Source organism: Eublepharis macularius, chromosome 12 (assembly GCF_028583425.1).
Source record: "Eublepharis macularius isolate TG4126 chromosome 12, MPM_Emac_v1.0, whole genome shotgun sequence".
Lineage (NCBI taxonomy): Eukaryota > Metazoa > Chordata > Lepidosauria > Squamata > Eublepharidae > Eublepharis > Eublepharis macularius.
In genome coordinates this window covers 48,650,553-48,678,155 of record NC_072801.1, presented here as the reverse complement: position 1 = coordinate 48,678,155, position 27,603 = coordinate 48,650,553, and the positions used below count along the sequence as shown (strand labels likewise).

General features: G+C 44.6%; 1 protein-coding gene across 2 annotated transcripts; it reads right to left on the bottom strand.

Annotated features, from left to right (window-relative positions):
• Nucleotides 1–529: 529 nt before the first annotated feature.
• On the bottom strand, nucleotides 530–27,603 carry TRIM28 (tripartite motif containing 28). 2 transcript variants are annotated; one of them, XM_054993173.1, is made up of 18 exons: nucleotides 27,040–27,603; nucleotides 17,071–17,183; nucleotides 16,806–16,938; nucleotides 15,699–15,834; nucleotides 14,906–15,022; nucleotides 14,565–14,679; nucleotides 12,858–13,004; nucleotides 12,414–12,528; nucleotides 10,760–10,893; nucleotides 10,410–10,547; nucleotides 9,573–9,603; nucleotides 9,291–9,333; nucleotides 7,478–7,718; nucleotides 5,996–6,303; nucleotides 4,345–4,465; nucleotides 3,097–3,171; nucleotides 2,543–2,677; nucleotides 530–1,328 (listed from the first exon to the last, which is right to left on the bottom strand). In XM_054993173.1, exons 1-18 carry the CDS (start codon nucleotides 27,308–27,310, stop codon nucleotides 1,104–1,106), a joined length of 2,598 nt encoding a protein of 865 aa, XP_054849148.1. In that variant the 5' UTR covers nucleotides 27,311–27,603; the 3' UTR covers nucleotides 530–1,103. The 2 variants fall into 2 exon arrangements, with proteins under 2 accessions (XP_054849148.1, XP_054849149.1); XM_054993174.1 differs by having other exon boundaries at nucleotides 17,071–17,180.

The following is a 27,603-nucleotide window of genomic DNA, read 5'->3' as shown; positions in this document are numbered from 1 at the left end:
TTCACACTTAGCCTTCTTCTCCCCATGCAAAATTTACACTTGAATGACTGAATTCTCTTGGCTTCAACTCCTCCCTGCCCTTTTATATCTGAAGTAGTGAGCTGTGACACGCAAAACCTTGTATTCTAATAAAAGTCTACTGGACTTTGAAGTGTGCTTGTCTGGAAAGTAGCTCAAATTTGTATTCATGAAGCTCACTGAATGCCCTAAGGATTGACCTAAGGTTTGGGGGGATAAAGTGGAGAAGGGAAACAGTGTTCACTTGTGCTCCTTGGAGCAAGGATGAGGTTTTTATAAAAGCGAACTAGAACTAGAGGCCTGAAGTTAACTATCCAGTGCCAAACACAATCAGACTTGGGTTAGGGTGGTTTTAACAGGCCAATTTAACAGCCCAGGATGGCAAGGGAGAAGGCACAATTGAAAACCAAGGAAAATTTTGCCTACATGGCACTATAAACCCACCCTGATACCTCCACAGAAAAAGTTTAAAGGCAGAATCAAAACACTGCTTCAAGAACTGAAATCCAAGTCGCAATCAAGTCTTTTATTTCTCGACCATGGAAGAAGCAAGTTCTAAAATATACATAAGCAAAAAAAAAAAAGCACAATTCCAGGAGAACAGCTCTCGGGAGATAGTGTGGAAAAACTACTAGGCCCAGAAAGCATTTGAAAATACGTACAGCCAGAAAGAACGGCTACACGGAAGAAACAACTGGATTTTTAAAACTACTACTACCTTTGCCTATGGAACTGGCACCTCTTTAATAAACAGTATGAAAAAATGAGGCGGCCTACTAGGACACGGGGAGGAGAAATCAATACAAAAAACAACTTTTCAGAACAAGGGAATAAAATTTCATCAAGCAAAAAATGGGAGAAAGGGGGAAGTGTGGGGGGGGGAGGGAGAGAAGTCAGACCATTTATAATCATTTACCTAAGCAATAACTCTCCAAAAAAGGCAGAGATGTGCAGAAGGGAAACAGAGGGCTGCTTAAGGAGGGACCAGAAAGAGTAGAGGGGGCAGACAGGCGAAGGAAACTTCAACCAGGTATCCATTTCCTCCTCTGTGGAATGCTGGTCCAGGTGAGAGGAGGCGGGGTCTGTTACATTCCCTCATCCCCACCACTTCCTTCAGGCTTGGAAGAAGTGATTTCACCCAGATCAGTGGCTGAGGAGCCATGGGCAGAAGCACTGCTTTCTCCTCTCTGTGGCTCGTCCACATTGATGGGGTCTGCCAGAGCTGAAAACTTGCGATCCCCAAAGACAGCATTGAGCTTCGACTCAAAAAAGCGCTGCAGCCCAATGATGGACTGGACGTCCTCCTTGTCCTGTGGGGAGGAATAGAGCAGTGTGGAAAGTGGTCAGTGTCCAAGAGACAGACATCTCAACACAGACTCCCTTGCAGCATGGTTAAGACCAATAATGTTCAAAACCCTTCTGCTTGTGAGAAGCCGGGCGAAGCTTATGAAACTGGTGAGAGCTCTTCCTGTCAACAGATTCAGGTGCCTTCTCAATGTCCAGCCTTTAGGCTATTGCAGCCCTACAGGTACACAAACCTGACATTATCATACTTTAGGAATTTTTGAACAAGGCATTTTGAGAATTATGACACCAGCCATAATGGACCAACAAGAGAATCGCTATCATGGGGGGCGGGGGGGGGGGGGACTAAGTCAATGGCACTGATTCCAGCAGCCAAAAGGTGATGATGCCTCCCAGGGTCTTCTGAAACACCTTCCAATTCAGTGAGGCAAAGCGGGATTGGTGAACAAAAACTGGGGACTGGAACATACATCAACCACCACCATGGTGCCCATGGATGCCGCTTCAGGGATCACTGTTTAAACCTAAGTGCATTAGCCTCATGACCACACCACCCAAGATAATTCATCCTATCAAACTGGCACTAACTCCCCCAGGTTCATCTCACTTGCCATGCTAGTAGTCATACAACACCTTCCATCAGCAGACAAAACCCCTCATGGCCTCAATCTCTCAGATGTATGCAAACGCCTCCCCCCCCTCCCCCTCCCCCTGCGCCTTGGTGGCGTTGCTCATCTGAACAGGGCCTTCTATGCATGGGTGAAATCAACAGTTGCTCATAAATGTGCATTCTGTGTTACGGCCCCCCAGACTTATGAAATGACATTTCTGAAAGGTCAAGAAAACTCCCATTCAGGAGGGTTTTACACAGGGAAAGGCTGTGCTTTAAGAAAATGGTTCAGAGACATGCTTTGGTAAAGGGATAGGGACTGCAGATTATACTACTTTGTATTGTGTTGCTGCACTTATGCTCCTACTGGGTAATTTCCATGTTGTTTAGTTACGTTAAATTACTTGTGTTTGGTTTCACATTGTTTTTCAGTTCTGTATCAGATTTCTTTTTGTTTTCAGATTTCTGAAACTCATACCCTACTGTAGTTTACTGAATGAACCAGCCATGTTATCATACTGACTTCCACTGTGTAATCAGCTTTGAGTGTCACTGAAAAAGATGGACTAACATAATCATACGTTCTGTTCAAGGAAAGCATAGCCTCACCTCTGTCAGCTTGTTGAACTGCCTAAACATCTTCCAGACATCTTCTGCGAACTGGTCAGGAGAGGTGTAGGGAGGCGAGAGCTTCCCCTGCAGCTTGGCTCTGATCAAGGTCAAGTCAATCGTGTTCTGCCCCTCCTGGAAGATGTATGAGAAAAGGAATACAACACAACTGTGTACAATGAAAATGTCAAACCTCTCCTCAAGCAGCCACAAGAGAATGCTAGCTACATTTGTGCTTTAAAAAAAAAAAAAACCCGGGCTCAGACAACAAAGTTTGCATTGCCAGCTTGGTACTTTTAATTCAAAGAGGTGCTCAAGAATTTTTGCAGCAATTTTTACAATGGCAGGCTGGGAATGGATGGAATGTTGTGGTTTTTATGTAGCCCTGGATGCTAGACCCCCGAATCACAACTCACTTCTGTCACAAACCTGCTTTGACACTTTGAAGGGAGGGGGGGGGGGGAGCATAGTGCCAACCAGAAATTAAACCATAATGATGAAGGTGACATTTCTTTAGCCCTAACATGCTAAAATAGTTCCCTAAATCAGCTCACCGTGGCATTGGAGAGTCGGTGAAGAGGCCTGCACGGCTCGTAACACAGCAACTCAAGGAGGACTCGTTCACATCTCTGTTGGGGAGACAAGAAAGAAGTTAGAGAGATCTGACCTTCCCCGTGAAAGAGGAAATTGCATTCTGAGGAGCTTTCCTTCAACCAAAATGTAGCTTCCTGGAAAGCTCAGTATGAGGATGTGTGGTTCAGCTGCCAATATCCCCTGCTACTCACTGTGTTCTTGGGAAAGGCAAAGCACGATTAAGGGGCTAAGCAAGCAAATCTAGATCTCTGGTCTTCAACTACTGAAAACTAACAGCCCCCCTAGCCCCCAGCAGCAGGATGGAAGCTCCAAGCAGCAAGCACAAAGGTCACCCTGACAGTCACATCACAGAGCATGTGCCAGGAATAGGAGGAGCTAGAGCTATGACAAGGGTTATGACTTCACTGGTGTGACTACGTGGAATACTGGAAGACAGAAAGCAAGGACCAGCTTCTGCAAGAAATGATGTGAGCTAGACCTGGGGTAAAAAGAAATCACCATCACTTGAGTGAACTCTTCTCATCCTACTTCTTGCTCTCTGTACACCCATGCTAGCAACAGGACCCTTCCTCAAAGGATCAAACAATACTGTTGCTCTGCAGAGGATGAGACCCCCGGCCCGCTGAAAACCAGTGGGTTTAACCTCCACCTCTACTTGTAAATGAGAGGCAGCGATGATGAGTTTTCAATTACAAACTTCCAAACCAGGCAGTGGTTCTTAGCTGTGGGGCCGGGACCCAAATGTGGTTTGCAGCTCTCTATTTCAAGAAGCAGGAGACAGCTCCAAGAGACTCAATGTCAAACCTGAGCTTGCCTCGGCGTATTGTATGAAATGGCTGAAGTTCAACCTATGGCTCAGTAACGCTATATACATTTATAAATATTAAAGCATTTAAAAACTAGAATAGCATGGAGTTCTTTTGGAAGCAGGTCCTAAAAGTACATTCTGTTTTAGAAGTGGATCCCACTTCAACTGCCGCTTTCAGATCCACACCTGCTGAAGTACTGACAGAGTTGTTGCAAGAAATGGAGGAGGAAAATTATGTGAGCCACTTTGGGTCCCCTTATCTTCCCCCCTTATTGGGAAGAAAGATGGGGTGAAAATGGAGTGACTGTATCTGTCAGCATACAGCATCAACCCTGCCCATGCCATCTGCCCTTTCAACCATAACACATTGTGCACCTCCCACCTAGGCCAACTAACAGACCTGCTGGTCAGCATCTCTGAGAATATTCAGCTCGCCGTCTACGGAGATTGTAGCCAAGGTAGCTCCGCTTTCTTCACTGGCTGCCACAGGATCCTCACACAGCAAGCACTTCCATTCCTGACTGCAGGGGGAAAGAAGTGACAAAGTCAGGTCTTTGATCGTATGTTCTACCCCTCCCCTTCCCCCCCCTTTTTTTGCAAGCGTGGCATCTGCAAATTAGTGCTGCCTTTTAGCACTATTGTGCAAGCATATTATCCAGCAGTATTCAAACAGCGGTGAAATTCCAGTGGTCAGTTTTATTTCTTTAACCTGATTAGCTGCTGGTATGTTTCCTTTGGACTTACGAAGCAAAGAAGATTGGAGCCTGTTTGAGGACTCATTGCTGTGGGATTACCTAGGGGAGCACTAAGAGGCAAAAGGGTGGCAGCGGGACACTGGAGGTGGCCCCCTTTGAGCACACTGTTTATTTTACAATTGACCAGGAAAGAGTGAAACACCTTCCTTGCTTCAGGTTTCTGCCTATGCATGGTACTGAAATCTGATGGGAAGTATCAGGTAAGTTTATGGAACCAGGGGGGCAACGGCCCAAAGTTTGGGAACGGATCTAGAAGGATATCCAGCGGAAAAAAGTAATCTTCCTCCCAACCACTGCAAAAGGTCATCAAGAGGCGAGGGGAAATTTTCTGCTCTCTGAACTACTGCAACATGGGGTTGGACTAGATGACCCTGGAGATCCTTCCAACCCTATAGTTCTATGTTCAATAGTAACATTCATCAGCAACTTTTTGCCCTGAATTTGATTCCTGACTATGGATCAAAACAACATACACATCTACAGAAAAATCTCAACAGTTTAAACAAATCAGGAGGGAGGATTTGAAAAATCCAAAAACTAGCAAAGTGAGGCATGTGCAGGCAAACTAGAGAAGTGATGAGAGGGTGGGCACACACAGCAACAAAGAAAGCCAACCTAAACCATGCAAATTAAGGCTGGCATTATTGGGTTGCCTAGTAAACTGGTGCAGTGAAGCAGGAGAAAGTGATCAAGAGGTGCTTGGAGGGGAGGGGAGAAAGCAGGAATAGGAGGATGGTGAACAAACCAGAATGGGGAAAGTTGTGATGAGGGGAGGAATATCAAGCAAGTAACAGGCGGACAGAAGAGAAATGTATAGCCAACTGGGACTGACTACTAGTCCTCTTGAGGATCAACTTAACTTGTATAAGCCCTGCCATGGAGCAAGTAGAAGCTATTACCCAGAGAAGAATTTCCCTCCACTGAAACAGGATTTACCTTCTGCTGTATTCACATGTCACCTGGTTGTTTTGCCATAACACCCTCATGACACAGGAGAAGCGGAGGAAGAGCAATTGGCCCACACCCGCCCCACTAGCTGTAGAGCCAGGTAATAATTAGAACCTGGGTCCCCAGGATCGTAGTCTGGTACACTACACTTGTTTAAAATGGTGCTCTAAAGCAGCAAAAGAGTTAAAGGAATTTCCCAAAGAACACTCAAATCTTCAGGTGGTTTGAGCCACCACCACTGCATCCTCACCAGTATATGGAGACCACACCACCACATCTGCACATCCTCTCTTAACTCCAAGAAATAGGTAGAGGGAAGTAAAATTGGGAGGGGGGGGTGTCTCATACCTGGGAATTTCCTGAAGCGCAGGAAGGTGGCAGTCCAGGTGGTAGCACTTCTTGCATCCATCGCACATGACAACAGCACCAGCTTTCAGGCAGACCCTGCAGCAAGCTGCTTCTTCCCCATTGGCTGTGCCATCGTGGCTCTGAACAGACTGCATTTCCATAGCAGAGCTGGTGCTGCCGCTGGGGGAGATGAGCCGGGGGGCTGCAGAGCCTTCTGCTAACAGAGCATCCTGGGGTAGGATGATGGGCTTGGTGTCTTTACCCTCAACAGCTACAGGGTGGTCAATGGCTGCCTCCATCTGCTCCTCCTGTGAGCAAGCGCAGGTTTAAAAAAGTCAGGGCAAGAAGGTTGCCATGAGAAAACGCCTCTAGTGGCCCTCAAGGGGAATTTCAATCCCTGGGGCCTTGCTGGCATCTCATTAAGTTGCTGAGGCAATGAAAAATCAAGTAGCAAAACTGGGCTAGAAAGGAAAAAGAGAATGCTCAGAGATCTGGAGGTAACACTTCAAGTTTCTGCCAGTTCATGTTTATGCCTTCAGTTGCACTTGGCACCATTCCACTTATTAGCCACACCCTTCTTGCAGAATGATCTACTCTACACCCCTCTTACCTCCTTTGGACCTATTAACTGTTCAGACTTGGACCTCCAGGAGTACAGGAACTGTTCACTTTTGTACCAATGTAAGAATTCATGACAGCCAACAGATCTAGCTAAAGAGCCCATGGCTGGATCAGACTTAAACTTCCATTCTCTGATCTTTTGGAAGTGGGAAGGGCAATTCCCCCCCTTCCCCCCGCCCCTGGTCCAAAGAAGCATCCTGGAGCATCAGCTCCAAAAGTACAGGCTTGCAAGTTCAAGGCACTGTATCCGTTAATTCACAACAGAGGTATCAAGCGCCTGGCTGACATTGCCTTCTGATGCCAACCCAGCCCCACAGCACAGAAACTGAAAGGGCTCAAGAATAAGACTGCTCTCTAGACAGCAATAGCCTCAGGTTCCCAGGCTGGCCAGCCATATCCCTGTTACACTAGGAATTCCCTCTTGGAACAGAGTTGCACATTTGGAAGGAGGAGGGTAGATCGAAGCTGCACCATGTTGCATGGTGAGCAATTCGATGAGTCTTCCAGCAAAGGAGCCACCCTCAGCCTTAGATGGGTCTTCTGTTGGAGGAACAGCCACTGAGTTGGAGGAATGCTCTTTGAAGGTTGGCTGGATCCGTCCCCCCCACAGTGGGTATTTCATGCAAGAGACCAAGAGCTGTGAGAGGGCCATGGGGTAGAAAGGAAAAGATCATGCTCAGGTTTGATGGACCCCACTGGTCTGGCCCACTTCAAGACAACATTGCATACTTTGCAAATCAAGTTTCCCCAGGACCTATTAAGGGATTAAGAGTACAGCACATAAAACACTACAATCTTCACTACACCAAAGAGATCAGGCAGAAAATATACCCTCATTCCCCAAAGGGCAAGAAGGCTTACCTTCACTGCAGTGGCAGCTGTTGGCAGGCCTGCTTGTTGGGCGGCGGCTGCGGCAGCGGCAGCAGCTGCTTGCTGGGCCCCACGTTCAATGACAATGAGATTATAATCTTCAGTGGAAGTGCCTGGAAAGACTTTGAAGACAGGTGGCTGGCTGTCCGATGTCAAGTCCACATCCAGTCGCTCCAAACTTACACGGGGCACTTTGCGCATGACACCTGACTCTCCATCTTGGCCACGGGGCCTGAGGCAGACAAGTACAGAGGATTAGAAGAACACAGCCACAACTAATACCTTGGAGTCGTCCCTCCTTCATTTTTCCCAAAAATATGGAACAATTTACACTTGCGTGATGTCTGTTTTATACTTAAGTATTTAAGATGCGTTGTTTACAGGTATCTTTTTCACTAGACTTTTCCAGAGACCCTGAACAGCCACTGACTGTTCATCTTTAGTATAAGGTAAATGCAAAAATCTTCTGTGGAAATCAGTGGGATCCTTCTCCTCTATACCAATGGATGGTATGAAAACCTTATCTTCCCTTCTATACAACACAATCATTTGCATAGCTTTTTAAGAAAACGACCCCACTTCTTTCAATGCAATTCATTTCATGTAAACCCAGCACAATTTTTTAAAAAGTGGACTGTAAATGACAAATAAATACACAGGAATAAAATCTTGATAGTTTTTAAGATGTCACAGGACTCCTGTTATGCTCTTGGAATATAAGTAGGTTTGGGTGTTTGTCTTTCACCAACAAATATGCATCACAGTGAACAAAGGGAATACTGGCCAGATTCTCAATGCTCAAAGAAAAACAAACCAAGTGGGCTCTTACCAAACAAAGAAATTACCACACCCAGTGCGGTAATTTCAACATATTCAATAGTCAAAATATCTAGGTGCTGGACAAGAACCCCGTTTTCATGAAAAACAGAAATCTAGTTAAAATGTGGAAAGCCCTGCTAACTAAAGATAAAGTCAGTATGTACATAAACAAGCATTTCAGACATCTCCGGGGCAATGGCGTGTGTGTGTTTTTTAAGTATGACTTGTAGCAAGCAAAGAACACCCTAGAATGTAGTTTGATGCTCATGGAATTCCACTTCTCCATGTCAGACATGGAAGCAAGAAAGCAGATTTTTGTTTGTTTTATACCCATTACCTCTTGCAAACGTAAGAGCCTTATTGGCTCCAGTTTTTGTTTTCTAAACGGCAAAATAGAAAGCTATTCAGGCATCATTTCAGGGACTCGCAACTTCACACTGTTTGTTGCAGAAAGAATTTTATTCTGAGCCCTTAAACAATGCCCCACCTTATCTCTATGATAGTACTCGGACTATTTCTTCAATGGCTCCATCTTCTATCTAGTGCCAAGTTAGCATAGCGTGGTCAAATGCTGGCTTTTGTTTCTCTAAAGCTCTGTTCCCCTGCAAGGACATGTTTCGCCTAAATACTTGCATGATCCAGCTTATTCCATACTTCAGAAGTTCATGCAACATAAGAATGTCAGGAACATGAGAGGTCTCGGAAGAGTGGGCATGGAACAGTGACACACAAACATCACACCCTACAGGACCAAGACAGACATTCTCTTGTGCTGATTTCGCACTGCCATCTAGGTACGCTTGAAAGGCTCAAGATTGTTTGTGCGTATTCTTAGGGAGATTCCATTCACTAAACACTAAATACACACATGTGGTATTCAAAAAATGATGGCTGGAAAATTATAGGATGCAAGGCTTCTAAAAATTGACTTAAGGTCTTCAAGCAGATACAGAAGTCTAGCAAGGAAAAGTGAAGAAAATCATACCTTTTTGTTCCAGATACATTTGCCTCACCAGAATATGATCCTTCTGTATACAGCAAGAGGGGGAAACAAAACAGGGTCAGAACACTGGCCCCACAAATTGGGCCTCTGTCAACTTTCATCAGCCCAAAGGAAACCTGTAAGCCCATTATAGTTTTGACAGTTGCCAATCACTCTGTGTTGAAAGGTCCCTGATTAACCCACCCTCTCCTCTTAACCATTAAGATATATCCATAACAAACAGCCCCCCCACACCGATCCGGTCCCCCCCCCCCGGTTACTTACCTACACCAAAGCCGTCACTTATGTCCATTGGCTGTAAAAGAACAAAGCAAAATCAAGGAAAAGACCTTGCAAGGAAAGGACTACACAAGATTGGGCCATCCAAAGACAAGGTAGGAGACTCAGAGGACTTGCCAGGTACACGGAAAATATTTTGTAACTATCCCCAAGAATAAGGAAACAGTAAAGTTTGTCTGATAAGGACTAGCATGCTTTAGGAGGCACAGAATGTAGAGCCAGAGAAAAATTGTCTGCTCAAGATCCAAGAAGCTTCTAATATTGTGGATCAGGAGACTTTATCTGGAAAGGATTTTCCAGCTGTTAGACTCCTCTCCCTGGTATTCCTTAGAGCCCGCCCGCCCCGGCCCCCAATTCCCTTTAATGTACTATTGGTGGCCCAAGCTGGACTGTTGGAGCAACACGATAGGAGATAAAATCATGTGTTCCTGTGTACTTTGCAAAAGAAACTTTCACTCTTTAAAAAAGAGGGGGAGTACTACCCCCTTCTCGACACACACAAAAATGCAGCAGTGTAAGCAGAGTAAATAAACCCGTATTTGTTGACAGCATCAGAGGAGACTGTTGTGCTGCTGCTGCTAGAAGAGAGGGTGAGAAAAGCACTGAACTTCCCTCTTCTCCCTGCCCCCTTTAAAAACACTAGGAAGATTTTCTTATATTACTGCAAAAAACTGAGTGGAAACCAGGAACTAGACAGCCGTGAAATAACAACCTATCCCCTTCCTTCGTGGAGAAAACTGCTGCCCTCTTCCATCTACTATTTCCAGTCCCCACAATTTTCACTATCTTGGAAGCCTTCCCTTATCCTGAAGACAAGCTCACCTGCCCTGCAGAAGAGGCACCAGCATCGTTGATGTAGCAGTCAGGGATAGCCTGCCGTTGGCTGTTAGAAGGCAGCACGGGCTGAAGCAGGGCTCCCTTGTTCACCATGCTTGTCTGCAGAGACATTTGTTGGACACCCTTTTGAGGAAAGAAGAGGAAAGTCCTGTAACTAGAAGGGCTGAGTCTCTCAATCTACCAGCCACTTGCTAGAGCCCCTGAGAGTTAGGCAAAGGTATCTCCCCTTGTGCAAAGAGCACCTCCAACATAATCTGCTATTGTGCCATCCAATAGCTGGCTGACGATCATGATGGGCTCAACTGGGAAAGACTGCCAACCCGTGCAGCCTGTACCTGAGAAGGTGGGACACCAGGCTGCCTGACTGCTGCTACTCCAGATGCAGCTCCAGAGGTGGCATTGGCTCGCTGCTGGGGAGTCTGGGCATTGAGTACCACTGGCAAGCCGCTCCGTTCCGAGATTATCTGACCTGGGTTGGAGGAGAAATAATATGTATTAGCATTTCTATCCTCAGGGCTTTAGCTGCGCTTGTTTTAATTATTCTAGGCAAACAATCGCATGTGTTATGTTCGTAAAGGGACACACAAATTCATTAACTGGTGCACTACTGTCAGGGGTCCAACAGTTGCCACTTAACTGCAAAAGTTTTTAGTGTTGAATTTGTCATGATGCAGAAAAATATTTAACCTCACAATTCACTCTACTAAATGGAGATGTCCTTGAAGGCAGCACAGAAATTTTGCTGCCCCCTGCAGGTATTGTTTCTTCTGCTTTCTCTGTACACAAGACATTGTTATTGCCAACAGATCCAAATCATTTTTATATACCACTTTCAAGATTTGAAACACAATATGAAAACCTTGATTAAAGTGAATACTATCAATCACTTAGCGCCCATACCACCATCCAATGGGAAACTAGGGGTTAGATCCAGTCTCCTTTTCTGCTGGTGAGAAAGAGAAGGGGTGGGGGTTCTCCTTTGACCAAGCAATGTGGGACAAGGGCTTGTAAGGAACAGCTCTCTATCGACTCTTTTAAAATGCCAAGCCTTTTTTACTTCAGATTGTCGCCTGCATTTGGTTTTTGAAAGGTTTTTTCTTCCTCTGTGCCTGCTAATTAAACACAGCTGTGAGCTCTCTTGCTTGGGAGTTGGCTTTGAGAAGCCTGACACCAGAAGCTGAAGCTAATTGTAATTAGCACTCCACTTAGCATTACATGCTGGCAATTCTAACTAAAGATTAGAATTCTGATTGATTCCTGGGGACTGAAGAGGACTGCTTCTACCTTTTGTTGGCAAGCAGGCAGAAAGACCTGTTTTCTTTTCCTACTTGCCTCAGTTGGAAACTCTGGCCTGGACTGGCAAGAATGAAATTTTGATGGCACTTTGGTGAGAGCTGTTAATTTGGAATTGATTTAGCATATGCTAGAGAGAAAGTTTGTAGTATTTTAATCAGTCAGTTTTTCGTTTGAGCAGTAAAGCTTTATTTGTTTTGGACCTTGCCAGAATGTTGAAGAAGGGCGATTACTGCTCTTGCATATGCTGTGATACTGTTTTCTAATAAACTAATTATTTTATATTTATCCATTGTATTTTGAGTTACTTGCTAAAGTTGTGCACACACTCAACATGGACATAGAGGCCTAGTGAGTTCTTATGATACAGATTAAAGCCCCCTCAGGTACTCCTAGAAGTCTTGAGCTGGCTGGTTTTAGCAGTCAGGGGCTGGAGTGGGGGCTTCCAGCTCTATACAGACTGTAATAAGGAAGAGAACTAGGAAAGAGTCTGGAAAAAAGCTGGCTGGATCCAACCAGGTTATGGTATGTGCATAAAACCAGAACTAGAGCCCAATTAGCATACGGCCTGCTAAGGTGGCATGGCAAAAAAAGAGCATTGCACCCATTCTTACAACCGCAAAGGGCCCTCCTGAAAGCTTCCATACATTCCCCTACTCAAGCGTGCAGGAATCACTCCACTTAACCATCTCTCACCAAATGTCTCTGCGCTCTTGGTCCAAGCATTTAAGTCCCACTGGAATTTCATGTCTCCATGGGGTTCCACAGGATCCACGATCATTTTCAGAGCCCTGTGCAGCTGGAAGTAAATCTAGAACAAGAGGAGAAGTGTTTTAAGAGAATTACTTAAAAACAATGGCATTTCTGCCATTATGGGCAACTGCAGCTGGCCACTCCACTCCTTTGCAGAAATTAATAGGAACAATCTTTGGAAGGATCCAGCTGGCTGCCCAAATTGCACTCTTGCCAGATTCTCACAGATTCACTTCAGGTGGGTGCGGCCCCACTTCCCAAGAAACAAAACCAATCTAATGCCAACACCTTAGGAAGACCATACACACACACACGCACATGCACGCGCACACATGCACACACACACACACACACAGAGAAACAGCGAAGGAGGAAAACCATTTTTACCAATTTTTTGGAGAGCAGCAGAGCAGTGTTGTTGTCACTCTCCAAGGCCCAGTTCGCAAAGCGTAGGATGTGCTCCTGGTGGCGTTGGAGCTTAGTCATGGTCCAGTGCTGTCTCTCTAGCTTCTCCTGCTGTCCTTCAGTGACTTTCTAACATTGGAGAAAAGAGAAAAAAATGCAAAAAAAACCAGACACAAGCTGACCCCTTTGCCATGTGTTCTTAAGTTAGTCTCATAACATGCCACTCAATCTTGGTTATCTTGCTTGTGCCTGTTACTAGAGTCAGTATTGCCATATAGACACCAAGACCATGGGAACAGATCTAACCCCTTAGAATGTCAGCTTTTTATTTTCTGCACGGAATTGCACCAAAAGGTGCTGAGCCCCATCAACATCCCCCCAATGTCATACAGCGGCTAGGGCTCAGCCAAATGCTGCCAAGCACCAAGGCAGCACCCTCCCCCATCACACTAACCATATAGCCAGTAAGTGGCTGTCTGAAGTCAGCCAACACAACTGCTGGCTTCATACCTGCCCCCTCCGTTAGAACCGTATCAGCATACAATAAGCAGGTCTTTTTTGATGACTTTAAGCTCCCCAATACAGAATTAAGACAGTAGAAAAAGAATTTTCCCAAAAAGAGACCCTCCCCCCATTTGCTTTTCGGCACTGCAGCAGCCAGCAAATCTCCTACTGTATACAACTTACTGCGCACATATCCTAGGCTCCAAATAAATCCACAAATTTAGATACACTGTCATAGCATTTCACATTTGTCTGTATATTGAAGGCAGCTCTTTCCTTGACTTCAAGGTCTAACATCACTTCAAACTGTGTGGCATAGCTACTGATTTCAAATTTTGAAGAGGTGTTTAGCTGTTTACCAGTGGGTAGTAAGTTCCATAACTGTTGTCCTTTTGACAGATTCCAGGAAGAAGGAATAAACCGAAATATTGCAATATTTGCAGTAAGTGGATTAAGACCCAGTGAACATGTAGTGGGTTTATCATACCAATTTGGTTAGAAATTATCAGATATAACCATGATGTTTGTGCTAAATTTGCCTTTGGCTGCTTAAATCGCCAACATTCGAGTCTGATTACCTCATGGGTTAATTGCAGGTATTGCCAATGACTTCAGGGCGGAAGGTCCTGTTCCATTTGTAAAATCTTTAAAATTTTAATAGCATCATCACTGGCAATCAGGTTTTTTGAGTTTATGCTTTTAACAAAGCAACTGTCATCTAAGAAGATTTTCCAATCTCAGCTTCTGCTTTTGGCAGAACACGGTGAGAAGCGGCTCTACAATTTTTTCCTCTTGGAACACCATGACCTGCACATCAGTAAACAGTTTAAAAGTACAGCCTTTTACAGCTTGTTTTCTGTAAACAAAAAAGCACCTGGGCACAAGAGAGCCACAGAAACCTACGGATTTATTTTTTACCTCTGCCCATAAATTGCAATTGGAGTTAAACAACACCCAGAAAACACTGCTGAAGGAAGCATCTTCAACAGCTCTGGAAAGAGATATGCCCCCTCCTGATAACCCTAGAGCCCAGAAAGATATGTCCCTGTGGTACAAAAACAGCACAAATACAAACTAAGATTCAATTCATGTCTTAATGAAGGAGGTTCGTTCTTTCCTCCTGCCTTTGCCTCTCTCAGAAACCCCCAGCCCACACAAGTCCACAGCCCACGCCACTAGGCTCACCTGTGCATCATTGACCAGGACTTTGCCCCGCTTATTGAGCTCCTTCATGATCTGCAGGATAGCCATCTTCACATCTACCTGTACACGCTTCTGCACATCCGCCACTTGACGGATCCTGTTGAGAGATGACCCAGTACAGTCACTTTAGTTCAGCCATTAACAGCTAAACACTACGTTTGGAAGCAACGTTATCTGACAGGCCACCAGGATCAGGGAACGTAAAACCCTTGCTACTAATTCAAGAACCCTAGAGATCCAGTGTTACTACAGCCCTTTCCAGAGCCATAGTGCTTTTCAGCATTATTCTTCAACCCAAGGCCTTCGAAGACTGGGCTACTTACGAGGTACGCACTTCCTTGGTTGATTTCTGGAGATTGGCATGCTTATCACCCAGGCGCTTGACCAGTGAGGCCAGCATCTTGCGCTGGTTCTTGACTGCATCCTCTAAGAACTGGTACCTACAGGAAGAGAGGATGTCCTCAAGTACCTAACAACAGTGCTTTTAACAGCTGTCCCACATACGTCAGCACCCCTCTAGAAAGCGTGCGATTACTCCTCCACACATGCTCCATATTATCAATGTTCCAATTTGGACTTGGGGGCAGAGAGGGCGAAGGTGTGTCACTTGCTCTCAGGCATCACCAACTTTTACTTTCCATAAATACACACAGGGGCAGCTTCTTTTTCCCTCCATAAAGCAAAAGGGTTGGGTTGTAGAGGGAAGAGGGGGGAAAGTGAAGAACAAGCCCAGAGTGTCTACTGAAATTGGGTGCGGCCATCCTGTTCATCTTTTATCTGAAGGTCAAGTCCCAATGCTTTCAAGAGACCTTACAAGTGGGCACGCACATGATTACACAAGAGGACAAACAGAGAAGATGGACTCTGGTGTTGACCTCATGAAACAGGAGGTGGTACCATTCCACAACTTTTGTATCTCATTCTTTCGCCCTGGAGCTTACTACAAAGGGTTCCTCCTCCCATTTTATCCTCATCACCCAGTGGGGTAGGCTGAAAGAGTGAGCCACCCAAGGTGTCCCACTAAACTTTAAGGCTGAGTGGGAATTTGAACATGGGTCTTTCCAGTCCTAGTCTGGCACTTAACCACTATACATGTTGGTCAACAGGACTGCTTACTGATGATCCTTGTGTGCATTCAGCTGGCAGTCCCGGCAGGTCAGGGTGTCACAAGTGTCACAGAACAGCACCAATGGCTCATGTTTGTGGACGGAGCAGTAGACAGTCTTCTCTCTCTCCTGAGACTTGGAAGAGCCTAGAAAAATTAAAATCCAACCTATTTGTAGGCTATAAGCATCAAGGTTCACCATAATGCTTTTCTACTATGGAGAGTTAAAGCCTCCCTCTGCTAATCAAGTCTGTGTCATTATTCAGTGGCTGAGAACTCTAAAAAGACTTGAGAGAGGCAGCTGGAAAACCATTTTAGGATACAATACATCAGTTTCTAAGGGAGGGATATGGCTCTAGCACACAGATTTAGTATTTTTTATGCTGCACCTTCAGGGAACCTGACTGAGATGGCTTACAAATTAAAACAAATTTCAGCATTAAAAACAAAGCACAAAAATAGAGGCCACTGAGCAGCTTGATGCAAGTTTCTAAACTAAAAGCACACTAAAATGGTGTTGAAAGACCCCCTTCATTAAAAGCTTGGGTTAGCAGGTGTCTAGGTTATCAATCCTAGCCAAACATATCTTTTTAAAGCTAATGAAAATGTGCCCCAGCATTCCCTGGCATGTTACATTAATCCTTTGTCTTGTCATATTTAGGACTTACTCAAATGTGTAAGAGTGAATCAATACAAAATTCATTCAGGCCTGATAACAGATTTAACTGACATTTTAGCCTTCCACCAGTCAACATACCAGTAACCTGGAAAAGGAGCCTTTGTGCCCAGTTAGTTCAGGGAAATATCAGTAGCTAACTGCTTAGAAACGAGTCACTGCTTATAAGCATAGAAAAGCTTGGAGCCAAGTGGGGCCCTCAACCATGAAAACAGATTAGCAAGCTTTTGAGCTGCAAACTACTATTATACATCTTACTTTTATGCAAGCCTCAACCAGTGGGGTGCAGAGGCTTTGGCTCCCCCCTCCCATCTCAGGCCAGCAAAACAGGCATGGCTGTTTGCAATCCCCCTTGGATGAAGTTTACATCCTACCACATTTCAGTGTCCAAGAACAGGGAAATATATTGCCCATGCAGACTCTTTCCTGTGCAGCTACCTACCTGTGGACCGGACAGTGTGGTCCTTGGTGTACTTCACTCTCTGGTGAGCTTCCACGCATGTCTCGCACAGGGGCTCTGAACACTCCACACAGTAGCTGGAAGCGGGAGCATTGTCTTCACAACTGGTGCAACACTGTTTCAGAGAGGTTTAGCAGTTAGTTGGCCAAGGAGAACACAGACAACATAATCCAAAGAGACAACATCCAAAAGCCAAGAGCAAAATCATGCTCCAGTACAGGAAGCTCTTGACGGAAAGATGGTATACCTGGTTGGCATCTCTAGCATCCCCCAGAGGCTCTGTACCGCCATCCCTCAGGAAGTAATTCTCCACAATGTCCTTGAGAAAACATTGGTGCTTGCACACAGGACAGTCAACTACTGTAAAAAAAAAAGATGAGTTAGACAGGCAAGAGATGTGTAGGCTGGCATATTTTTGGTGATTTTTTTAAATCTCCTTCCCAATAGTGTAGATGGGCTGGCATTATCCTCTATTAACTGTTTCCACCCCTACTAAAAGCTAGCAAGTGTCTTCAGAAATCAATGGGGATCCTTCATCTCAGTATTTCATGCAAACAGAGCCCCATTCCCCTACACAGAAAGAACCCATGCCATTTCCCTTAATTAATCCCTTTCTTTTCAATGTAATTCACAATTGGTTTTAGTCTAGCATGATCTTATATCCTCGGTAAGCATGAAAGTTTTTAAATTTATCAACATTATTAAACAGGAGAGTCAGGAGAGTCAACATTTGGAATCTGACCAAGAAGGGTAAGACTCAGAAACCTCTGTGTGAGGACAAAGTTTGCCCTAACTGGGTCTGCTTAAAGGTGATGAAAAGCCAGCACTAATTTTACTCAGATAGAACTGGGACCGCATGGTTTCCAGAGAAAGTGAATAGTAAAAGGAGACTCCCCTTTAGACAAGAGGAACAGGGTTATGTCTTTAGGAGAAGAATAATTTTTGTTCAGTGTCTGGAAAGCGGTTTTTGGCTCTGTGAATTACACAAATGAAGAAGATAAAGAGTGCAGTGTTGAAATCAGAACATCTAAGCTGTGAAATGAAATCAATGGAGGAACTTTGCTTTAAACAACTTAAGCCTGAAACTACCAACCTCTCACTTCTAAGATCTGTAAATACTTGAAACTAAGCTTTAAGATTATTATGCCTAAAGCTTGTGAACCATTCCGCTCAACAAAATTTACCTCAGCTTTCCTTTCCCTGCCTATCGACATACCAACCCTACCTGTTGAATAAACCTGTGGTTATATCTTTTTGAATTTTACTTAACCTCTAGTGCCATTTCATTTTAAAGACAACGTGGGTGTCTGATTTTTCCCTAATTAATTTAAACTGGGATATAAACTAGATATATATATATATATATATATATATATATATATGTTTTAAGTGTGGGACAAAAGGAATTCTCAGTTATATCCAGATACACACTACCAGAGACTTCCCAGCCTCAGCAAACAACCTTGTCAAGTTTTGGAGGGAAAATCTCCCTCACAGTGAAGGGAGTGAGCAGCACATGTCAATGGTTCAACAAATCCCAGGCGCCAGGGAGTCATGACATCTAGAAATTTATTGAAAGTGTCTCTTGGTGATTATTTCAATGAGGCATAGATGTCAGCTTTTTGTTGCGAGGACAACCAGGGTTCCCCCATATTTATACACTACACTTTTTATACACTTACTACAGATTTGAAAAAAATGTCAGGGACCTGTGAAGAATTTAGGGTTAGATTTGTGATAGCAATGATTAGAAAATATGGTCATTAAAATGGAAAACCCTGAAAGCTGAGAAGTAAGTCTGGCTCTCAAATATTTGGGGTGGTTCATAAAGCCAAAGAACATTTGTCAAGGCCGGAATTAGCTTGCACACAACTTTTAGGGGCACAGATTTCATATAAGACAGCTTTGATAGGACTCATCTACCACCAGTTAAATGTGGGCTCCATGTTCAAGGGTATTATTCTAGATTAAACAGCCCAAAACAAAGTTAGTTACCCTGACCTCCTTCAAGAAAGGGCAGGATACAAAAAACAGAATCAGGAAGCTTTTCACAGGTACCTGGGATCACAGAACAGATTGAAAGGATTAACAACAACAGATGTGCAGGGGAGACTGAAAAGGAGACTTGATGCATGTCTACACTGCAACAACATTTTAACTGAGGCAGTACTCATTTACAAACTGCAGTAACAAAATCTGCAAAATCTAAAAAAACAGGAGAGGGCATATTTCTGAAATGTGTACAGAAAGATAGATGACCATGCTGCTATGTGCACTTGGTGCACCATCCCTCCTGGATTAGACATGAGCCAGCATACTATGCTACTTATTGCTCTCAAGAGTCTTCCAAAAGCAGCAGTTATGTATTTAATTTTTAAAAAAATGTGTTTCCCAGCTTAACTCTTTAGCTCCTAACTCTCAAGGTGGCTAACAGAGCAACGCTGCAAACGCATAAACACTAACAATCCATCAACAAGATATGAAACATACAAGATATGTACTCACTTCAAAAACATGTATACTAAAACTAGCATAATACAGAGGAGATGAGAAAAACACGCAAGAAAAAAAACACAGTATACAGACAGGTCCAAATGATCTCTCAGAAATAAGCCTTCTTTAATTCACAAAGTCAACCTTCCACACCTTATGTGTTAAGTGATACCAAAGAACTGGACCTACTACAAGGGAAGCCCAAATCCTGATTCTTGCCAGATGGCAATCTTAAAAGACGGCACCACTCAGAGAAGGCTGTCTAAAGAACACAGCTGGCCTATACTGGGAGATGTCGAAGTATCCCCGTGCTACTGGCAACAGGAAGCGCCAGGTAATGCTGGGCATTTAGAAAAGCTGTAAGCAATTATACAAGACAAAGGGACATCCAAATTTTATCACTGCCAGTCTTGTCTTGAGTTTATGTTACAATCCACCCAGAGTCTTCAAAATAGGAAAGACAGCAAGACTTTGCCATTTATAACGTGAGACCTGTCAAGTGTTTTTTACTATTCTGAAAAGAATGGTTGCTTTACTGCATTTCCTTTTATTCTGAGAATCGCTGCCAAAGAAGAGTACTTCCAAACAATGGCCCTGGGCCAGGCATGACATCATTCTCCTAGTGAGATAACAGAGGTTGCTTTGGCTTGGCTCTTCCTATCTGCTTTTAGACTGTGCTTTGATGAGGAAGCACTGCATGCCTTTCTTACTCTAAATATACTTAGTAGACTCAAGGTTGGTGATCAGAACATCTATCGTTGGATGAACACACTTGGAAAATCACTACCAAAAGCTACACAATAAGTCTCAGTTGAAGTCAATCCATATCTGGTCACTATTATCACAATTCAAAAGGCTTGCAAGAACATCCAGGACAGGTTTCCAGCTAGGGTTGCCAGGCCCCCTCAGCCTCCCAGCAGGGGATTGGGGCCTGGCACTTATCTGTTTTGGTGTGGGAGTGCGCGCACCCCCACAAGTGTGATATGTCACTTCCAGGAAGTGACATCATCGCAAAGCCCATGGGCACATACCCACACTCCGCAGGAGGCCAAAATGCACCCGTTTCCGCCCAGATCGGGCTCATTTCAGGCCTGTTTTGGCATGGATCGGGAAATGCACCATTTTTGCCTGGATTGGGCCCACAGTGGCCCAAAATGGGCCCGATCCATGCAAAACTGGGTGCGTTCTGGGCCGCTGCGGAACACAGGAGCAACCACGCTCCGCAGCGACTCAAAACAAGCCCAAAAGGAGTGCGTTTGGGGCCCCTGCGGAGGGCAGGAGTTCTCCTGCGCTCTGCAGCTGCCCCGATCCAAGCCAAAACGGGTCCAATCCGGGCAGCAGGAGCATGCAGCGCTACAGGGAAGCACACACAGGTGTGCTCCCCCCCCCGGCTGGCCAGGTAAGCAAGGTGTGGGGAGCGGGGTGTGGGGAGCGGGGGAATCCCCGCCCCCAGCAGGGGTCTGGCATCCCTATTTCTAGCAGTGAGGACAGGTACTTATAACCCCAACTTTCTCTCCTATGGAGATCCCCTCTCCTTCATTTTATCTTCACACTCACCTACCCTAAGTAATTTAGGTTGAAAGACTAACTGGTCAGAAATCACCCAGCAAGCACCCATAGCAATGTGGAGACTCTCAAATCTGCATAACTTTAAGCCGCCACTGCCAAAAAATCCTTTCCCTTACTAGTCCAGTAAAATAAATTTGGCAATTATGGATTACAAAAGCTAAGACAGTATTCTGGTCAATTGTGCAAGTTTTTTAATTTATTTTGATTTTGTTTATACCCTACCTTTCTCCCCAGTGGGGACCCAGAGCAGCTTACATAATTCTCCCCATCTCCATTTTTTCCTCACAACAAACCCTATGAGGTAGGTTGGGCTGACAGCAGTTTTTTTTTTAACTTAGATCTCTTTTCAAAATTCTTGTTATGAGCATACGTTCCAAGCTAAAAGCACATAGACACGCAAGATAGCCTTACTCTAGTGTCACAATTTTTCCTTCTTGAGATATTCTGCAAGTCAGTTAGGTCTTGGGTAGGCGAGAAGGTCACTAAGCAAAGTATACACATTTTCCTGTTTTGGTTGTTATGATTAAGATTTAACCTTGAATGAGCTTCTTCCCAGGATCATAACAGAAATATGGCTCCAGTTTTTCAGGTATTTGTATAATTCGTCACTCAAGCTTGTCAGAAGCCATGTATTCTGGGAAATATGTTTATATTGACTTCTTTCCATCTCTTATTACGTAGACAATTAGCAATTATTCTGTAAACAACTAGCACTAAGGATCTCCTGATGTGACTGGTCTTTACACATATGAGCCTAAAAGAGGTAATGTGTCCGCGTTTTAGATAATCAATAAATCTTATTTTTCTTTATTGGTCACTGATTTGGTGTCTTAATTCAGTGTGAGGTTATTGGCCTAAGAGGGATTTGAATTGGCATGCAGATTACTCTAAAATAAATCCCCTTTCAATAACCCAGTAGGCTTCCATGGCAGAGCTGGGAATTGAACCTAGATTGTCCAGATACTAGTCTAGCGCTCTAGCCACTACTCCACACTGGCACGCAAAGTTGCACTCTCCAACTTGCCTCCCACCTTCAAATTAACCGATCTGGTATTTACTTTTAGAGCGTGATGAAATGAAGCCCCAGTTTCACCTCTTTGTCAGTTTCCATTTGCTAAAACTTTCTGAACATTCTGGAAGATTGGGCAGAAAGTCTTCTGTTCATAAGGAGAGGATAAATGCAGTGAGGCATGACAGATCCCCCCCCCCACTCACAATTTTATATGTCTCCCATCTTGTTCTCATTTGCTTTACAAAACAAAGAATTTGCAACCATTAGGTACAAAGGAAATCCTTATCTCACGATGGGGGGAGGGGGGAGGAACTAAATCTTTCCCAGAGTTGAAGGCACACCAACATGCCCTTGAGACACTGGACATTTGGGAGAAAGAATAAGATTGCTGATAAGCAACTCCTACTACATTCCTAAGCATAAAGCTCAGGAACTAAGCCTGGTTTGTCTCAGTAATGGTCAGGCACTTCATTAGAATAAGAATTCTTATATGGCAAGAAGGTATATCTTAAAAGATAAGTTAGTTTAGGACAATAATGTATTTCCTGTTTTCCAAAGGGCACCATGACAATGTATCCATTGACAGTTTGGTTTCCTTTTTAAACAAGCTAAAGTGATATTGTTAATGCCTGAATCTATCCTCAGGACAAAATCATGATAAAGACAATCTTTTTTTGCAGTTGGACTGGCTATCAAGGATGAAGCCTATAGCTGCTAGTAGTTCCATAGGCTCCCGTTTCCATGCAATATTACTGCAGTCAATATTGCAGTAACACTTTCCCTCTTCAGCACAGGAAGCAGTACCCAACACTGCAGTGCTTACACTTGTTTGACCACTAACTCTCATTTGGCTAGACAGGAAGCAGCAGCCTAATTGACCAGGGAGTTCCAGGAGTCATTTCCATTCTTCCCAAAGCTGGGTACCGCACCCTCTCCAAACGCAGCATCCTTCACCTTTCCAGAAGTCATGTTTTCCCTGAACCAAATACTGAATGCCAGGAGAAAAATGTAGGTGCACACGTGGCTGAAGTAGCTACATTAAATGGGAGCAAAAACAATTTGAAAATGGCAGACTATGAAAAATCCATATTCACCGTGAGAATCAGAGATTCCTTTAAGAATGCATTATGAAAGTTCCAAAAACTCACTTATCACTCAAACTTTGCAACATTCTGATGTTTCTACTACTGTATAAGAAAAAAGGTACATTCCTTATCTGAAAGACATGTTTCTTCTACATTTTGCAGAGGAGGAGACTGAACAATCATTATTTATGAAAATGTTTTACCATGCCTTTACTCTTGATTCACAGCAGAAAATCACTAGCTATCAAAGAATGACGCCAAAGATCCTTTAAATTACTCCCTGGGATAATGAACTCCCACCTTGAAGTTCCTATGTTTATGGTATTGCAGACAGCTTCAAAGCAAAATCCCAAAACAAAAGCTACTTCCGGTTATCTTAAGACTTACCAAAATGAACACAAAACGGTATGCCCCTTTTGACTTCATCAGGTTGAATACTTACATGAACAGGGGAGGGGGAGCTGATTTTAAGAAAACAAGATAGATGCCTTTTTTTAAAAAAATCCAGCCTGATAGGGGAGTCTGACTGTTTCATATCATTTTGGATATAGTAATAATAAAATACTGGCTTTTGTATTTGGGCTATACAGATTTTAGCTTGACTCAGAAGCATGAACGGTACAATTCTAAGCAGAAATACTCCAGTCTATTCCACTGAAATCAACAGGCTGGATGGAGTAAGCCTGCACAAGGTTTTAACATCAGCCCATTTAACTTGATGATATGGAGCCTTAAAAACTTTCCTTGAACTGCTGGCTCCCAAGAACTGCTGGCTCCCAAGAACGCTATTAAAGTACTCTCTTCACCCTTTGATTTGTAGTGAAGACAGAGCACAAAAAAGCTTTATACTAGACCACAAATGGTAACCTAGTCACCCCTCAACAATCCTTATTGAAATATGAACTCAGCCTAAAATGTTATTCTGCCTGCTATGCACTAAACAGTAACATTTTTCCAGATGAGCTGCAGGAACATAACGATGAACCTTCCACAAAAAGGTGATTCAGTGCCTATATAGCAGGTCTTAAATGTACACACAGCCCTGCATAACAGAGTGGCCACCTGAAGCAGCCAAACATCAGACTGTGCCTTCCCCTTTACAAAAAGCCTCATGCTTTTAAGAGTCTGCAAAATGTAGTTTGTGAAAAAGCACAGGATAAAAAAGCTGGCAAGCTGAGGAAAGGAAGAAGAAAAGTTCTGCTCTATACCACTGCAATAGTTCTCACAAGACATGCCTCCCAAAGGTCTTCCTACATAATTCCAGGACATCAGTGTTAGGAGGGTACTCCTAAACCAGAGCTACACTTGCTGCCTGGGAAAATTCTGCTCTAGACAGAAAAAAAGATCAACCTCGAGTCAGCAAGTTTTCACTTGTATAAGCAGTAAGCAAAACCAGAAGCTTGATGGTTCTATTTGTGATTAGGTTCACAGTTGGCTAGGAAGAAAAAGTGTCTAGCTTCCTTGATGTATACAAGTGGTACCTAGAAATATTAATCCTACAATGAGGCTGGCATCTTCAGTGAATGAACGATCAATTAAACTTCGGTGCTGGTTTCTGGGAATGTGAAGTATTGGTTTAAAATGTGTTCTGAAGGACTGCGTGTGTTAACTTGATTGTGCCAAAGGATAACAGGAACAAAATATAAGAAAATTTTGCTAGTTTTGTGCTATTTGGAATGTTCCTTTCATATAATGTACTATATAAACAGTAACATAGGAACTGGCTTGTAACACTATCTCAGGGCATAAATAAGTCCAACCAGAAATGAAGAAAAAAGGGGCAGTGGGAATTCAACCCAAGTGAGTGTAATGGTCATGCTAACTATACCAAAATATTACAAAATTACACACTTTTATTGTAAGTGTACACTTATAATACACTTATAATTTTTTTTAAAGTCTGAATATCAGACTCCGTAACAAATACATACCAGGTTATAATATTTCATATACAATGATGTGAAATCATATACAATGATTTCATATACCCAGTGACCAATAAGTACATACAGATTTGTAATATCTCATACAATGGATGGACTATCCAATAACAAATAGACCATATGTGTTTCAGCCCCTAAAGGCCTTCCTCAGAGGTCAACGTGATACAATACAAAAAAAAAAACACATCCAGGAATATAGTAAGCAAATAATAAAATTAAAAACTATGTGTTGCTTTCTTAAATGATATGTGGTTACTTTAACGTTTATACATTGAACCATGGATGGACTCTAATGGTAACTTCACCCGCACATCTTTAGTGTTCTGCTCAATTGTTATTCTAAAGATAGATGTTATGCAACAACTGGTGTAACGTATCCACTGTCACCAAATGTGTAAAAACACCATCAAAAGTTGAAATTTGCTTGCAATTTTGTAATATTTTGGTATAGTTAGCTTGACCCTCTCATTTCACACGCATAAATAAGTCGAAACTTCGATCATGAACAAAGACAGGATCATGCAAATATCTCCTCAAACATCTCACTATATATACTTAATCTGGAACTGATCCAGCACAAATGGACTTGTCACTGCTGGAAACTTTGCATTTCCCTTGATTGAAGTGCTCTCAAATCACAAACTTTTCTACACCAAGACTATGGAAGGCAGGCAGCTTGTTCAAGTCTAAAGTTAACTTTAGGGTTAGATACTGCCTGGGGATAAAAATGGGGAATTTACATACAGGTAGGAGAAAAAACGTTTCTTCAAAGACTATGGCCCACAAAAAGCTTTCTACTACAGAACTACATGCACCTGGGTGCCTAAATTACTGCTGCAGGTAGTTTTGGCAGCCACAACATCTGAGGGAAGCATCGATATTTGATTGCAAGTTCCCAATGGTAGTCAGAGACTCATAACCAGCCTTGGAAAATGGAGGGATGGGAGGCATAAGATTTGTTATAAGCACGTTTACAAACTCATTTAAAAGTTGAGGCACATGGAACTCAAGTAGGAACTGGAGATCCAGGCAAAAGCTAAGAGAAAACACACATTTTTTGCTTCTCTAACTTAAGATCTGACTTGCTTGCTTGAGCAACCTAAAATTCAGAGAACTACCACTAGATTATGGGCCCACACGGCAATACGGAGTTTGAGGGTAACTCTACAGAGAGGCAGAATTCGGAGTGCAACAACAAACTTAGTCGTCTGGCCCAACGACACTGCCCCCGCCCCCCGCAGACACCCTGGAAGAAGTTTCCTGGGAATCACCAGCTGCAATTTCTCCACTACTGGCAACACGCCTTTCATTCATCCGGGCTAAAAAATCTGGAAAAGGGGGCGAGATCGAGCGCAAAACCTGATAAGCCAGCCACTAAGCCCAAGAATACCTCCAGTGCTCCACTGCACAAAACTGCACAAAAAGAGCTAGAAACTGGAGACGCGGCTGAGCGCCACCAGCTTGCAAAGAATTGGGGGGAGGGGACTACAGAGCGGGAAAAGAAGGCAATAGATAAATAGAGGCATCCCCGCCTTTTTCCGATCGCCTTCCTGCTCACCCCCCCCCCCCCCACTTTTTCAGGCAGAACAGGAGCTGCAATTCTCGCGAGACGCGTGGCTCCCCCCTCCTCAGCCCGCCGATGCCCCCCTCGTCGGAATGCACGCGGCCCCGCCCCCCTGGCTGCACCTCGGGCGCCATACAGGCCCCTCGCCCCCCTCCCATTGCTGCACGACCCGGATCTTCCCCTCCCAAAGACCCCCCCGCCCCCGCGCGCTGATCTGGGCGACATCCTAGCCTCCCTCCCCAGCGCTTTTTACAGCCGCCGTCCCCGCCTTTTATTCCACGCACCATCCCCGCCCTCCTCCTTTTAACTGTTGCCAATCCGTTTGCACGAACAACTAAAAGGGGGGAGCCAGTTCCCCTTTTGCAGCTTTCTCCCCCCCCCGAACACGCGTCGCGTTCACACGATACACGTGGTGTTAAGAGGCAGCGTGGGAGAGGCATTCTTTCGGCTCGAACAATTCCCAAAGATTTTCCTCGCCAGCCTCCCCACTAGGCCTCCTCCCGCCCAACCCCAGCCCCGATTCACACGGCTCCTTCCCTCGGCGCCTCACCTTGGCCATCCTTGTTGTTGCCCCCTCCGACGGCGGGCTCGGTCTTGAGACACTCCTTGCAGACGGTGTGGAGACAAGGCAAAAGGCGCGGGTCTCGTTCGGAGCGGAGGCGCTCCCGGCACACGCCGCACTTCTCCAGGAGGTCGATGCCGTCCGTCGCGGCGGATCCACTCGTGGCGGTGGCGCTAGCACTGGCTGGGGAACGTTGCTTGTCCCCACCAGCCGCCGTCTCGGTTGGAGCGGTCGCCGGAGCCGTTGCCGAGGCCGACATGTCCGCTTCCCACCAAGCAAAAACAAGGCGTGAGAAGGGCAGGAGGAGGAAGGAGCGGGACGCCGCAGGCCTCGACGGAACGCTCCGCCGCGGGAGAAGGCGGGAGGGAGAGGGGGGGGCGAATGCTTCGCACGCGCCGCCGCGGCTGGCACGGGGAGCGCCTGAGAGAGGAGACAAGGGGAGCGGCGCGCGCAGCCAGCACTCTCCACAGGCCTCGCTCGCTCCCTCACGGCTCGCCTAAGCGCCACCCACTCGGCCAAAAGAATGCCGGGAAAAAGAGAGCGAGGGAAGGA

What these genes read in the sequence shown, in the direction of transcription:
- TRIM28 (XM_054993173.1), bottom strand. Translation starts at nt 27,310, where the DNA reads ATGTCGGCCTCGGCAACGGCTCCGGCGACCGCTCCAACCGAGACGGCG. An exon ending in TCCTGGTCAATGATGCACAG is followed by an intron (nt 13,005 to 14,564) that starts GTGAGCCTAGTG and finishes CTCCAATGTTAG; the next exon opens with AAAGTCACTGAAGGACAGCA. An exon ending in TGCTGCTCTCCAAAAAATTG is followed by an intron (nt 12,529 to 12,857) that starts GTAAAAATGGTT and finishes CTCTTGTTCTAG; the next exon opens with ATTTACTTCCAGCTGCACAG.